We start from the raw sequence: 15,324 nt of genomic DNA on the forward strand, positions 1-15,324 counted from the left end.
TTCCTTGGGGGAGTGACGGGCTCCACTGCCTTTGAAGGCTCAGTTTTCTTTGATGGACATTAACACCGGTGAATCAGAGCGCCGGGAAGTCGAGAGGGTGTTGAAAAGCGTGCCTTGGGGCCAATAGGTTAGCGGCAGGGCCTGGCGCCGTCCAATCACTTCTCCCGGTGTCGCCAATCATCCTGGACCCCGCCCCCCGAGCGTGACGTAAGTAGGGTGGGTAGCAACAGTTGCCCCGGTGAGGGAAACGGAGGCGCCATAGCCACGGTAGTCGTGGCGACCAAGCAACCCGGCAACGCGAGTCAACAACAACAACCGCCCGGCCGACCCCCACCCCCACCCCCCCGGCCCGGCCCGGGGACCCCGGCACGTTCTGTCCCCCTCCCAGCATCGCCTCCGAGACCTCTGGAAAGCCCTTCCGCAGAAAGAAGTGGGAAGAAGCCGAGGTAACCGGGCGGCCCCAGGGTGGCAGGCCGGGCCGGGGAGGGCGGCGGGGCCCGGGCGGCGGGTGTCGCTGTGGTCAGAGTCTGGGGGAAGGGGCGGGCGGTCAAAATGGCGGCGGCGACCGTCGGGGCCGTGGGGGAGGGGGGCTGGGGCCCGGCTGGGGCGACACCACCCGCCCCCGGGCCCCGCGGCCCGGCCCCCGCGAGGGGCGGGCGTTCGCAAGCCGGCGGCGAGTGGAGGTCGGCCGGCCCGGGCGGGGGGCTTTTATATGTCGGGAGGTACAAGGGGGCGGGACTTGGAGGGTTGGGCCAATGGGAGTGAGGGAGGGGCGAGGCGGGATCTAGGTGGATGGGCGGGGCCAGGCCGTAAGGTGTGGTTGGGGGCCGGCCGGTGCCCCGGGAACGGGGTGGGGCAGCTGCGCTTGGGCCTTCCTGCTCCCTGAAGCTATGGAGGCCACCTGTTCCTCGTCACTTTAGAACCTGCCAGTACTCAGTGCCTGCCATACTTAGGCCTCAGTTTTCCATCCTGTAAAGTGGGTTCAGTCATTGCCATCTCTCCTCTTTTTTTGCATTTCAGGCCTCCTAATTCCTTTCAGAAATTTCTCTAGTTTCATCCTTGAAGTTTTTACTCCTATCTACTGTTTCTGAAAGTGTTTTATAGATTAACTGTTGGTCTTGATGTCAACGTTGCTGTTCCCTCCTAAATCTACCTTTTCTTTGAGAGGAGGTGAGGGTGGAGAGTTTTTGAAGCTGTGGGCTAGGAATATGACTTTAGTCTGGATGATTTGGTTAGCAGAGAGCAAAGGCTTTGGCTGAGAGACATGATCTTGGGTGGCTGAGTTAGAGGAACCGAAACTTGATTGCTTCTCTGTGAGCAGCTCTAAGATCTCCTTCCTGTTATCCCTGGACAGGGGGCTTATTCCTGGAGATTGGGCCATTCCTAGTTTTTCTGCCTATCCTGGGCTTCCTCTCTGGGCATGGGGAGTAAATGGCTCCTGAGGAAGTTTCTGAAGCAGCTTCTCTTGGTCAGACACATGTTTTTGTGTCAATCAAGTTGGTGTCAGCTGGATCACATGTCACTGAAGAGGTACCAGCCTCCAGAGCCACGTGGGGAGGGAGCGGGGACACTGAGGTCAGAGACAAGGGGAAGTGCTCTACTTTGTTAGAGGAGAATCTGAGTGACTGTTTTGCTGGGCAACAAGATCTGCCAGCTTGAGGAAGGTTTTTTAAAATAGCCAGCCAAGCCAAGTCCACTGTGCTTATTCTCCATTTTGCTTTGGAGCTTGGTATCAGCAGGGCTGACAGCAGACTGCAGCCGTTTTCTTTTAAAATCAATCAAACTTCAAGAAGAAATGTTCCAGGTTCTCCTAAAGCTTTCCCCCAGAAGTTTGAGATAAGGCTGGGAGAAGGGATGTCACTTCTCCAGGGACTTTTCCCAGGTCAGAACCTCTTGAAATTTAAGAAAGGGAGAGATTTAATTTTTCAGTAAAGATCTAGAAATAACCACGTTGTCAGATCATCAGCACCTGTTAGAAAGGCAAATTCTGAGGCAGAAAGTGGTGTTGCTGATGATCTAGTCTCATTGACTGCTTCTTCCACTCTCTGTGACCCCCCCCTTCCCTACCCCATCCCCCATATCTTTGGCATTTGAAAGGCCCAAGCCCAGAGCAGTTATTAGACTCCAGAAGGGAATACTGGCTTTGGTTGCTTGTTTGAAACAATCAACTGCTCTCTAGCTGTGTGCTCCTGGGCAAGTAAGTTAACATCTCTGGGCCTTAGTTTCCTCCCATCTAAACTAGGGGCAGTGATCATCGGTCACGACTTTAATCTCCTATTACGGTCCTGTGGATCCCATAAAAGAATACATGTTGAGCATCAGATACATAGTAATTGCTCAGACTTTGTTGACTGCTACTGTTATTATGACGATTGTCACTTCCTGCTCAGCCCTTGGAATTATACCACTCGCATTTATTTTTATCATCTCAAATCGGGTGACAGCCTAGTGGGTTTAAAGCTTGACTCACTTGCTGGTCCATGTGGGCCGATGACAGGGATCCTGGGAAGCCAGGTCCTAGGACTCCAGTTTCTAGTGGGAAGGTGTCACTCTCCTAAGACCCTTCTCCAGCCTTAGGAGAAGACCCAGAGAGAAAGTTTGTCCCTGGGCCCAGGCTCAGACTCAGCCTTCTGGGAAGCAGCTGGATAAGCTGGGGCACTGGGTGTCATGGAAAAGTGGGGACCTGGGAAAGGTGTCCCTGGAGTTAAGTGGCTCACCCTCCCCTCCTGCCACACGCTCCAGCATCTTGGGTCTGAAGACAAGGGTTGGGCCAGACAGGACTCTTCCCTACCCCTCCACCTGCCAGGGACACCGCCTCCAGAGAGCAACTGCCTGTATACAGTCTTCCTGGCCTGAGGGGCCTGTGCTGGATTCGGAGGCATCACCTGCCCCTGTAGCACAGCTGCAGGAGGCAGTAACTTTTCCTCAAGCCTCTCTCACCAGTCGGTAGATTTCAACCGTCTTTGACATCACTAGCAGGGTGTTGTTCCCAGCATTGTGGACACTTATTTGGCAGTGAAAGTGGAGCGGAGTCCCAGCTGTGTGCTTGTCAGTGTTCTCGTAGCTGGGAATAGAGTGATGGGCACCCTTACCTTTCTGGTTGTGGAGGGAAGAAGAAAATAACCAAACAGGATACAGGGCCAAGGAAAAAATGAAACAGGAGTATGTGCTCCAGAGGGCTTGTAAAGGGGGTGCTTGAGACCTGACAAGGTGACCTATGAGCTGAGACATGAGTGATAAGGAGCCAGTAGGCGGAGATGAGGAGAGCATGCCAGTAGATGGAAGAGCTGGGGCAAAAGTCCTGAGGCAGGGGAAGGCCTGGAGCATTTGGGAAGGAGTGATATTGTGGCTAGAACATTCAGAGCGAGAAAGGGGCCTGGAAGGGGCCAGATCCCATGAGGCCCTGTAGGTCATGGAAGGGGCTCTGGTTTTTATTTATTCTCTGTTATGGAGAACATTGGAACCTTTTCAACAGAAGAGTGACACAATAGGGTTTGTGTTTCAAAGACTCTTATAAAGGCAAGAGTGAAGCCAGGAGCCAGTGATGAGTGGGTCCAGGCAAGAGATGATGGTAACCATCAATACTAGCATGGTATTGATAAAGATGGAGGGAAAAGCCCAGCCTTAGGATCTGTTCTGGAGGAGTTATTGATAAGTCTTAAAAACTAACTGGTGGGACTTCTCTGCTGGTCCAGTGGCCGAGACTGTGCTCCCAATGCAGGGCACCCAGATTTGATCCCTGGTCAGGGAATTAGGTCCCACATGCTGTCAATCCTGTGTGCTGCAACGAAGACCTGCACAGCTAAATAAATAAATACACGTCTAGTGGTTAGGACTCTGTGCTTTCGCGGCTGGGGCCCAGGTTCAACCCCTGGCTAGGGAACTAAGATCCCACAAGCCACGTGGTGTGGCAAACAAACAAATAAAAACACCCCTCCCCCCCCAACACACACACACCACCAAAAAAAAACCAACCAAACTGGATACAGAGGATGAGGGAAACTCACACTATTATATTTAATTTCCCCATTCCCCCAAAAGTTCATTTTTGAAGCCAGTCTACAGGTGAGGAAAGTGAGGTTTTCTTTCATTTCCTTGGGAGGGCCTTGTCCAAGATGTAAACCATTACAGCTAAACCTTTACCTGTTTTTTACGGCCTGTGATCTGAGAATGTTTTTACATTTTTAAGGACATTTTGTGACATGAATAGTATATCATGATATGTGAAAATTATGTAAAATTCAAATCTCAGTGTCTAGTAATAAACTTTTATTGTCACATAGCCACGCAACTGCTTGCGTCCCCTTTCACACTCCAGTGGCAGAGCTGAGTCACTGGAATAGACTTGTCTGTCCTTGGAGTCAAAAATCTTGACTTCTGGCTGGCCCTTCACAGAAATATGCCGGCCCATGTCCTAAAGAATGGATTCAAACATTCTCCAAAAACAGGTCTTGGCTTTGAAGATAGGTGCAGCCATTGGTGCATTTTTTGGCAGTTTCATTGCTAAGGAACAGATTTGCTGAGTCATGCTCAAATAGATGGGGAACACATCTCATCCTGTATAGATATTTGTGACTTATTCCTCTCCAGGGAACACCCTCCTGAACTCTGCTTAACCTAGCCTTCCACAATTGGAAAAAAAAAAAAGGGGAGGTTCCCTGGTGAAATAATTATGGGAAATTTGGCATTCGGTATCATTCTTCCTGGAGACTACAATGACAATGCTGAGAAGGTCTCCAATAGAGAAGCTGGCTTAGCTGTTTTATCCATCTCCCCTTCCCCATTTTGAGCTCAGTTGTGTCAATGCCACCTCCCCCTGTCCTTGAGCGGAAACAAGGAGGCCTGCAGGGTTTGCACCTTGAGGGGGAGAAAGCACCAGCAAGTGCAGAGGTTTTAAAGCCCTTTTGTGGTGGGAGGGGGCCACAAGGGGCCACTCTCCTAAGGCTAGGAACGTCTGGGCCAGGGCTTCTCAGTGCCCCCAGTACAACCTGCCCCAGAATTATCCAGGCGACTAGCTCAAACAGCAGACTCCAGGGTCATCCCAGACTCTGTCAGTGGGCCTAGGAACCTGCATTTAGCTGACTCCCCAGGTGAAGCTGATGAACACCAGAGTCAGAATCTCCACTTGGTGCTTGTTTCCAAGAGCTTGAGGATTGTGTCTCTCTCCTTTCCCCTCCAACCCCATGGATGCTTGTTGAGTGACTAATGATAATAGCAACTTCCACTTCTCAGTGCTTATTTGGTGCTCTGCTGATCACATTGGATCTTTGCAACAGCCCTGTGAATCAGGTGTTATCATCCCCACGCGAAAGATGGGGAAACTGAGGCCCAGAGGAAAATCAGTTACATGTTCATGAATTAAGAGACAGGCCAGGGTTCAAGTGGAAGTGGGTCTGATACTGGTAGACAGGCGCTGATCAGCAGCAGTGACTTGAGCATCAGATCTGGACCAGGGTTTGGACCCAGTAATGCAAGGAGGTCTGAGGAGGTGGGCCGCTCTAATGCTGGCAGGAAAGAGTTTGGGGAGGGCAGGGGCTGGTGGAAGATGTTTTCCCTGTGTGCTTGGCAGGCAGTAGCCTCTCCCTCTCCAGGTGAGCAAGTTCTCCCTGCTACCTGAATCCCTGGCAGGCCACCTTTCCATCCTGCCCAGTGGGCAAGCCCAGAACCACTCCCTCAGACCTGGACCAGGGCCCTTGTTGCCGTCCCTCTCTCTGTAATGACCAGGCTTGGCAGGGAGGGTGGCCTCAGGGCTCTGCCAGTTCTGTTCACACCAGCCACTGGAGCCTGGCATACCCCAAGCCCAGCAAGCCCACCCGAGTGCAGACAGCAACCCTTGTTTCCTTTGTACTTAGCAGCCCAAAGCAGGGAGGCAGGGCCTGGAGGCTTATAGTCTTGCTTAGAGCCTTGTTCAAGGGCCCTGGGCAATGAGGGGAACCAGAGCCATTTCTTAAGTGCTCAGGCTGCACCAGGAGCTTGGCCAAACACTGCCCGCACCATCAGACGGAGCTCTGTAGCAGCCTTGCACTGTAGGCCTGCTACCCTCCCATTGCACAGATGGGGCAGTGGAGGCCCAGGGAGGGGCACCCTCCCCACAAGTCACACAGCGGGGAGGTAGTCAACTTCAAGTTGTGCACAGGCCCATCCAGGGTTTGTGACTCACCTGCCTTGCCGCCTGCTGACCTGGATTCTTCTTGGGTTTGGCATCCAGAGGCAGAGTCCAGATCCCCAGAGAGCGAGACACAGGGAGGTGTGAAGGACACAGGCACCACGGTGCTGCCTGGCCTGTGGTCTCCCTCGGGCTGCTCTGGTGGGCTCCCCGCCCCTGAGTTCTGCTGCTCCAACCAGAGCCTTGGGTAGGTGGCATTGCCTCTGTGGGTGGGCCTTAGGTGTCTCCATCTGAAAAACAGGAAAGATGCCATCTACTGACTGTGCGCCCTGGGCCTGGCTCCCTGAGTAGGGCTGTGGGCTAACAGCACATATCTGGGGGTCAGAGAGACCTGGCTTCAAATCCCTTTCCTCGCTGGTTGCTACCGCAGGCCCGTGCGCGGGTCACTCCTGAGCCTTGTTTTGTTCATGGGTGAAATGGGCACAGTGGCTCCTCCCTTGCCAGCCTGCCGTGAGGAGGTAATCACAGTGATTACCTGGGGTTTCTGATCACCAAGTAGCAGTTGTTTTTCTCTTCCCCTTGAAAAATCTCTTTTAGTCGCCCTGCAGCTGGCTGGCCGTGGCACACAGGTGCTCGAGGATTAACGCAGAAGAGCCTCTGGCTCAGCCCTGCAGTGCCATGCTGCTGAAGGCCACAGGTCACCGCGACCCCACAGGCAAAGCTCTTACACTGAGATTCGTCTAGGGCCACCAGGGGCCACGTAACTGTGAGGGGTGGAGCTTCTCCTAACCACTCATGCATTTGTTCCACTGTCCCTAGAAGCTCCTTAGTGAAGGGGCCGGGAACCGGCGGCCCACTCCCTGCAGGGGCAGGGCTTAGCGAGGGGCGGGGCTCAACCAGGACTTGTGCCTCACCCATAGTACTTGCCTCACACCCAGCGCCTGAGAGAGGCACCACAGACGGTTAGCAGCCAGAAAAGCTGCCTCTGCATGGTCAGGTGGGCCCCGTTCTGAAGTCAGCGGGGCCTTCCAGACCTGCTCTGTGGCCAGGGCCTGCTCCCAGCCCAGTCGCCCCAGGCCCTAGAAGGCCACTGTTCAGGGAGGAGCTCACATCTGGCGTCGCCACCTACAAATGCCCTCGTTTCTATGGCCACAAGCAGCTCAGGGGGCTTTTTGGACTCAAAACACCTTCCCCGTGTCTGGCATTCTGCCACCCACCCCCCCTCGGGGAATGACACTCAGCCAAGAATCCAAGCCCAGATGGCAGGCAAGGAGGGGACTGGAAGAGGCTGGCTGGGAGACAGCTTTCCCCATGACCTTCCTTCCCAGCAGTTAGCCCACTAGTCCAGTGCTCAGAGAGCCCAGGGTTCAGACTCAGTCCCACCTCTTCCTTGCTTTGTGGGCTGGGGCAAGCTCCTTAACCTTTCTGAGTCTCAAGCACGGACACGATTGTTGCAGAGTTTTAAATTAAGTAATGTAGAGACTAGATTCTATGTGCTTCCACTGCCTGGAGTAGGGGTTTGATCCCTGGCCGGGGAACTAAGATCCCACATGTCATCCAGCCATGCCCCAAAAATTAAAAAGTTAAAGTTAATTGTAAAGAAAGTACACAGGACAGCGCCTGGGCACCCTCAGGAGGACTGTATTATTTGTTTCTGGGCAAAAGCCGGAGGTCTCCCAGCCCAGGGGTCCCCCAGGCGCTGGAGCCTGCGAAGGAAGAAGGCCTGAATCCTGGGTCGGGGTGAGTGGAAGAGGCGCAGACCAGCCCTGGTCCATCCTCAGTTGCCATGCAGCGACGGGTTGGTTAGATCTTGCCACCAGCCTTGGGATGTAATTAAGTTGCTGATGAACCCAAACGTGTCTCTGGGGAGCCAGGAGCTGTCCCTGGTTTCCTCTGCCTGTAGATTAATTCTTGTTTTTCCTTCTTTTTCTCCCTCCTCTTCTCTCTCCCCCCTCCCTCCTTCTTCCCAAGCAAGCAAAAAAAAAAAAAAAGCCTTATTTATTATCATTTTCCCCACTGTTGGCATGGCAACACAGGCGTACGTTACTGAGTTACAGGCGGCCCCGCAACCATCCCAGCCACCACAGGCTCCGCCACAAGCCCAGCCGCCACCGCCGCCCTCTGCGGCACCCCAGCCCCCCCAGCCCCCCGCCACCGCCGCCACCCCCCAGCCCCAGTATGTCACCGAGCTGCAGAATCCGCAGCCCCAGGCACAGCCACCGGGCAGCCAGAAGCCGTATGTGACAGAGCTCCCGGCTGCCCCCACGCCCTCGCAACCGGCCGGCGCACCCACCCCGTCCCCGGCGTCCCAGCAGTACATCGTGGTCACCGTCTCCGGTAAGTGGACGCGTGCTCGGAGCCAGGGCACCCTGTGAACAACTCCAGCAGGAGTTTGGGGGAGCCTAGCCTTCTGGATGTGGGGGCATCCCGGAGCCCTCCCGTCATCACTTATTGTGCCGATCACCTGGAGGGCAGTTTTTAACTGTCTCAGGTTCACAGGTGGGATTTGCGGGACATCTCTGGGGAAGGCTTCCCTGGTGGCTCAAGACAGTAAACGATCTATCTGCAGTGTGGGAGACCCGGGTTTGATCCCTGGGTCGGAAGACCTGAGGAGAGCATGGCCACCCACTCCAGTCTTCTTGCCTAGAGAACCCCATGGACAGAGGAGCCTGGCGGGCTACAGTCCATGGGGTCACAAAAGAGTCAGACACGACTGAGCGACTAACAGTTTGACTTTTTTCACTTTCTGGGGAAGAAGTAGTCAGACCAAGCAGGGAGGACTTTGTACCCCCCAAAATCCTCCCCGCCAGGGCAGCTCTTTGAGCCGGTTCTGTCTCTGTCCTCAAGTAAGATGTCACTCAATGAAAGACTTGGGCAGTGGAGTGAGTTTGCAAACGCCTGCTGGAACTGGAGGGGGAGCATTCAGCCGTCATCCATAAAGGAACCGTAACAACTTTGAGTGACTTCCCTGGTGGTCCAGTGGTTAAGAATCCACCTTACAACGCAGGGGACCCCTGGTCGGGGAACTAAAATCCCACAGGTAGCAGGGCAGCTAAGCCTGAGTGCTCTGGAGCCTGCACAGCTGATACAACCAAGACCCAACACAGTCAAAAGTTTAAAAAACAAAAAGTAACAGTTTTGAGCTCAGGGGCCGCCTGTGAGGTGGTCCCAGCTGCAGTTCAGGGAGGCCCACTGGGAGGTCTGGAGGGGTTGCTCCCCCTCCCTTCCGTTTCATTTTTGACAAGACTTGGGCCAAGCAGGGCTCTTGGTTGGGTGAGTTCGTGAGTGTGTGATGTGGCCAGGGGATCCTGTGTGTCACTGCAGCCGCCCCCCTGAGGCTGTGGAGCAAATGACCAGGAAGCTTGAGCCATAGCACCCATGGTTCCTGCCTCAGAGCATCTTCCCTGTGCCCGCTTCCTCTAGAATGGGGACGGGCTGAGCAGAGGGAAGTAGAAGCAGAGAGTCAGGACAGGTGGTCACTCCCCTGAGGGAGAAGGTGGAGCTCAGACGAACTTCCCTGGCGGTCCAGTGGTTAGGACTCTGCGCTTCTACTACAGGGAACACAGCTTCCATCCTTAGTTGAGGAACTAAGATCCTAACATCCCACAGGCTGCATGGTGCGGCCAAAAAAAACAACAGGCGGCTCTCAGGACAGGACTGGGCGTCTTCAGTGGTTTCTGATGTTCCCTGTGTAGAGGGGAGGCTAGCCCAGGTCTTTCCGCAGTGGAAAAGGAAGTGGTGGGGATCCTAAGGGCATTCTGGAAGGCTGTGGAAGGTGCAGGTCAATTAACTTCACCCTAGGACAATGAAGAGTCAAAACTGGTGGCAACTGACACGGCCCCGTGGGACCATGATGGAAGCAGCTGGGCCCTGGCAGTGTCCTGGAGGCTCCCGGCAGTGTCAGGGTCCCCAGGGAGGGTGGGGGGCATGGTGGGGGGTGGCGCTCGGGACAGTGACTCTTTGCAACACAGACTGGTGTGGAGGAGGGCTGGCATGTGAGTCAGCTGAGTACAGAGAGAGGCCAGGCCCAGGATGTGGCCAGGGTCGCCGGGCCACATCTCCAGGGGGTTCTCAGCGCTGCCCAGTATCCTCACCAGCATCCTGCCCACTCTCTGAAAAACCCAGGGCCCCAGCTGTGCCCTCACCTCTAGCACCTCCCTCTTATTCCGTGATCTTAACCCCCAACCCTGCTCCTGACGTCCCTGCGGACAAGGCATCATCATGTGACAAGAAGGACCCCATCTCCCACCCACCCAGCCTCCCAGCCCCCAGGGTCCATCTGCACCCGCCAGCTCTGCTTTCCTGCTGCTGGAAGGGTGAAGTGGCCCCATGGCAGTTCCAGGCTGCCCCCTCGAGGACTTCTGCCGTCCCAGCCTCATCACTTAGTCCCTCTCTGGTAGATCTTTTCTACCTGCTTGTAAAAGTACAGCAACTCCTATTTTAACCAGGGCCCCCAGGCCCTGCACCTCCTACCGCTGTTGTCCCATTTTCTTCCCCTAGTTGTCGTTTAATTACTAACTCATGTCTGACTCTTTACGACCCCATGGACTATAGCCCACCAGGCTCCTCTGTCCATGGCATTCTCCAGGGAAGAATACGGAAATGGGTTGCCCTTTCCTTCTCCAAGGGATCTTCCCAACCCAGCGATCGAACTCGTGTCCTCTGCATCTCCCGCATTGGCAGGCGGATTCTTTACCACTGAGCCACCTGGGAAGCCCTCCCTTTAAGTCAGAATTCCTCAGAGAATTCATCCTCCCTTCCTTAGTCTCTGCCCCTTCACTCGGAGCTCTGTCTCCTTAACCCCAGAGTCCCAGGCAGGATCACCCATGGCCCATCTTGTCAATCCAATGGTCACCCTCTATTCTCCTCTTCCTTGGCCTCTGGGCAGCACGTGACAGTTTCTCCCCCTCCCCCCCTGCCCCCCCAGAGATGCCCTCCGCTCTGGTCTCTGCCCACCTCTCTGCCTCCCCATCTCAGTTCCCCCTTGCTCCTTTCTCCTCATGTCCCTGACCTTGTGCACCACGACCTCATCAGCTGAGGCCTCCTCTCTGCTCCAGGGCCTTGTCCTGTCCCTCAGCCTCTGATGCCACCTCTGTACGACAATGCCCACGTTGAGGTCAGGACCCAGGGACTCGGCCCTGAGTCCTCGCCACCTGTGACGCATCCACGCGGTTCCACAGACCTCTCAAACCAGCATGGCCTGATGGCAGTCTGGAATTTCTTTCCTTCTTCAAATCTGGCCTTAGAGACTTCCTTGTCCTAGCAAATATCACCCTCTCTCTCCCCCCACCCCAGGCCTGGGTCAGCCTTGACTCCTGTCTTACCCATACTTTTTTTTTTCCTCACCACATGGTGTGGCATGCAGGATCCTAGTTCCCCAACCAGGGATCAAAACCATGCCGCCCCTGCAGTGGGAGTGCAGAGTCGTAACCACTGGACCACCAGGGAGGTCCTCTGTCTTACCCATCCTTGAGCAAGCAAGCTGTCTCGGCTCCACATCCTAAGTCCAACCAGAACCCACCACCTCTCCCACCTCCCTGGCTCTAGCCTCTGTTCAGACCCTTCACAGTCCTCCCCAACAGCAACCAGAGAGAGCCTCTTGATAACTGTTGATTCGATTCCATCATGTCCCAGCTCAACCTGGATTATTCTAAAGCAGGTGGCCCTGGGGGCACTCTCTGAGAAAGCCTGGCCTGGCCTTTCTTGCCCCTAGGAGATCTGGATCCCTGTGATAAGGACCAGCTCCACATTCCCTGTGCCGCTACTGACAAGAGTCCAACCTCCTGACTCTGGCCATCCAGGCCTGCTGGCCACCCAGCCCGACCTGGTATCAGCCTTCCTCCCCACATTCCTGCTTCAGCCCCACTGGCCTTCCTGTGGCTCTGCAAACCTTCCAGGCTCAATTCATCTCTGGGCCTTGGCACTCTTGTTGCCCTCTGCCTGGAGCTCTCCCACCCCAGACCCTCTGGTGGCTCATCCCTCATGAATGCTGACCTGACCCAGCTCAGCGCTCCCATCCCTTCTCGGGGCCTCTGCGCAGCCGAGAGCAGGCAGGAGGGGTTGCCTGTCGCCGCTAGAGGACTTTCCATAGCCTCCACGGCATCTTATTGGCCTTGGACCTCCTGAGTGCTGGATTTTGCTGCTTGCTGTGTCTGGGGTCCCCAGAACAAGGGTCTGGAATGGACGCACGACTGCAGAACCCAGCATCCCCCAAGTCCCAGCCTATCTCCTCTCTTCCCTTGTCTTTTCCAGCTCCTCCCAGCAACCCCCTCTTCCACCCTCAGGGAGGCCCTGGTACCTACTGGTCAAAGCCTTCGTTACCCGCCTCCTGGCCCCCACTGTGCCGTGGGGCACTCAGTGTGGATGGGTTGCGGTGTTGACGTGACCGGTTGTGGGTGTGAATCTCTTCTTTGGTCAGGCAGTGGCCTCATTATCTTTCACAGTGGTCCTGGGAAACTGCCTGTCCCTTCTGCTCCTGGTTCTGCCAGCAGCAGGCCTGTCCCCGGAATGGTTACCGGGCATTGCTTTCTCGATTTGTTCTATGAGGACTCCTGCGGCTTCGCTGACCCCTCCCCCACCCCTGGCAGTGATTTCTGAGGGTTCCTTTGTAAGCCTTAGAGTCCCTTTTATCTAAGGGCGGCCTCTGGGCCACGTGAGCCGGTCCTGGGGGTGGAGGTGGGAGTGTAACTAACACCAGCAAAGGCTGCAGCAAGGTGTCTGGGGCTCCTCCCGAGCCAGAAGCAATGTGAGCTGAGCAGGGACCCAGGGAGTTGCAGGCAGGAGGCAGGGCGGGGACCCGGAGCCAGACCTGGAGCTCAGACTGGAAGCCAGCCAGGAGCGCCGCCGCCCTAGAAGCAGTTCCTCTCGCCCAGTCCTCGGGAGCTCTGCCCTAAGGTGACTTTGGAGGTGATGGGAAGGAAGCTCAAATTTCCAGCTTAGGAACAATCCTCTAGATCCGTAAGTCCCCGTCCTCAGAGGCCACCAGGCTATCACCCGAAACCCAAGTGGAAGGAAGACCTTGTGAGTCCTGCCGGCCGTCCTTAGAAAGATGAGACCAAGCTGGTGGAAGGGGGTAGGGCTGGACTGAAGAAGGGATCATGTCCAGCCTCTCTTCCCTGCTTCTGTCTCACTTGGAGCCACTGGAAGTCCAAGACTTGCATCAAGAAGAAGGACCCGGAAGGTGTTTATCAGTGTCCCCAAGCATAGATGGGGAAACTGAGGTTGGGACAGACAAGGGACCCAGGGCCCTGGGGGCATCAGGAATCCACAGGGTCCCCTCCCAGTGAGCCTTTGACTGAAATCATTGGCAGAACGGGAGCAAAGGATCAGGAGGAAGAGAAACAGACGGCCCCATCTGTGGTCCGTGGTGACCTGGGTCCCGTCGTGGAGTCCAGCCTCTCAGGCTTCCCTCCGTCCTCTCCCAAGCAGCTCAAAGTGTCCTGTGAGGCCAGAGTAGGTCTCAGTGAGGAAGTAAGTGCAGGGCCCAGGGAGGAAGAGATGCTCATCAGATCGAGGCACAGGAAATCAGCTGCCGTTTCCTGGCTAGAGATTTGAGATGGCAGGGCCCTCTCTGGCCTGTGCGCATGTGCAAAGTGGAACTTGCAGACAGATGCTGATGCTCGTGGACTCAGGGTCCCCCAGGCACACACGTGCACACACAGAGCCAGGGCGGGACACTGTGGCAGGGGCCCCACCTTGGCCACAGGAAGCCCCTCGTCTAAAGAGTAGACTGTAGAATCTCACCTGCTCGTCCTTGTGCTGCAGCCTGACCAGGATGGGGGTTCCAGCCTTGAGGGCCACTCCTGAGGCGGGAGATGGGCAAGACTGCCTCCCGGAGCTTCCTTGTCCCAGGTGATGCTGGATCCCAGCAAGCCCCCAGGCCCCCAGCTGCTCCAGGTCCCCACTCAAGGACCAACCTTGCCCTTTTCATCAGAGTACCAGGGCGTTGGAGGGGGCGGGAGAAGCCCCCAGCTCGCTGCCCACCCTGAGCCAGGCTGAGCCTGCCACGGGCCTCCTGGGTCAGGCACTGCCCCTGAGGCCATAGACACCCAGGCGTGCGGGGGCCCCCACGGGACTGGGAGCTTTCTTGGGTTTCTCCCCACGGGCCGGCTCAGTGAGGGCCTCCTCTTTGATGATGACAGGGAAGCCTGAGTTGTTGCGAGGGATGATTCCAGCAAAACAGAGGAATCAGTGTCTCCTGGAATGAGCTGCAGAGTTGTCCCAGGGCCTACCCCACATCTGGCCCACACCTAGCGTACACACAGCCATGTGTTCTGCTTCAGACTTGGCCCCTGAGGTCTTTGCTTCTACTTGCGTGCCACCTTTCTGTTCTAGCCAGTGCCTTCTCCATATCTCCCTGCAACAGCCGAAGCCTAGCTCCCCACTTCAGAGGCTGAGACCCAAAAGGATGCTCCGAGCCTTTTGCGTCCCCCATAAGCCCCCGGCTCAGACACATGCCTCTTTACCCACATGCCTGAGTCTGCATTCCCCTGTCTTTGGGGCCTCAGCCTAGGCCTGGCCTGTGGCTCTGGTCCCAGCCCCACCCCACCTCTGAAACTGCTGGGAGTAACCAGGCGACAAAGAGGGTGGGGTGGCTGGTGTCCCAGCTGGGATGAGGGTCTCCCAACCAGTGCCTCTGGGGACACTCACCCCATGCCCCTCCCCCTCAGCTCCCCTGCTAATCACTTAGCAAGATGTGCATGAAACCCGACCTGCACCTTCCTGATAGCATCTCTGGGTACCAGCCTCCCTCTTGACCCCAGAGCATACCCCCAGCCCCTCAAAGGCCCCACTCAGGCTGGGAGGGAAGTATGTTTATCCCAAGAGGACTGCCAGGAGCGCTGGGGGGATTAGCTCCCCAAGGCTGCAGGTATAAAGCCACCCGCGCACCCTGCTGTTCCTGGAGAGGTGGGCAAGGATCAAGGAGTGCCGGGCAGCTCCTGGGGACAGACTGGCAGGGGCTGGGGGCGGGAGGGGGGCACCATGTTCTATGACTGCCTCTTCTCGGCTGCCTGTCAGCGTGAGTACCTGCCTGCTCAGCCCCTCTCCCGCCCCCTTCCCGTGCCCCACCCCCACCAAGGACAGAGGCTCTGACAGTGGCAAGGGAGGAGGGGGTGTTTGACAGCAGGCCGGTGAAACTTTCTGGGGTCACTCCTGACCAGCTTCCGTTCCTGGGAAGCCAGGGGTCACCTCAAGGCAGGTGGTCCTGATGCTTTCCA

The 15,324-nt window shown here is 56.1% G+C and overlaps 1 protein-coding gene across 1 annotated transcript in view; it reads left to right on the forward strand.

Moving 5' to 3' along the window:
* Positions 1-228: 228 nt before the first annotated feature.
* The window catches only part of RFX1 (regulatory factor X1), a 33,231-nt gene continuing 18,135 nt past the window's right edge, over positions 229-15,324 (forward strand). The window contains exons 1-2 of the mRNA XM_052642728.1: positions 229-446; positions 8,078-8,443. Coding sequence (XP_052498688.1) covers positions 8,131-8,443 — 313 coding nt within the window. The 5' untranslated portion in view covers positions 229-446; positions 8,078-8,130. The remainder of the gene's footprint in view (positions 447-8,077; positions 8,444-15,324) is intronic.

This window comes from Budorcas taxicolor, chromosome 7, assembly GCF_023091745.1.
Source record: "Budorcas taxicolor isolate Tak-1 chromosome 7, Takin1.1, whole genome shotgun sequence".
NCBI lineage: Eukaryota > Metazoa > Chordata > Mammalia > Artiodactyla > Bovidae > Budorcas > Budorcas taxicolor.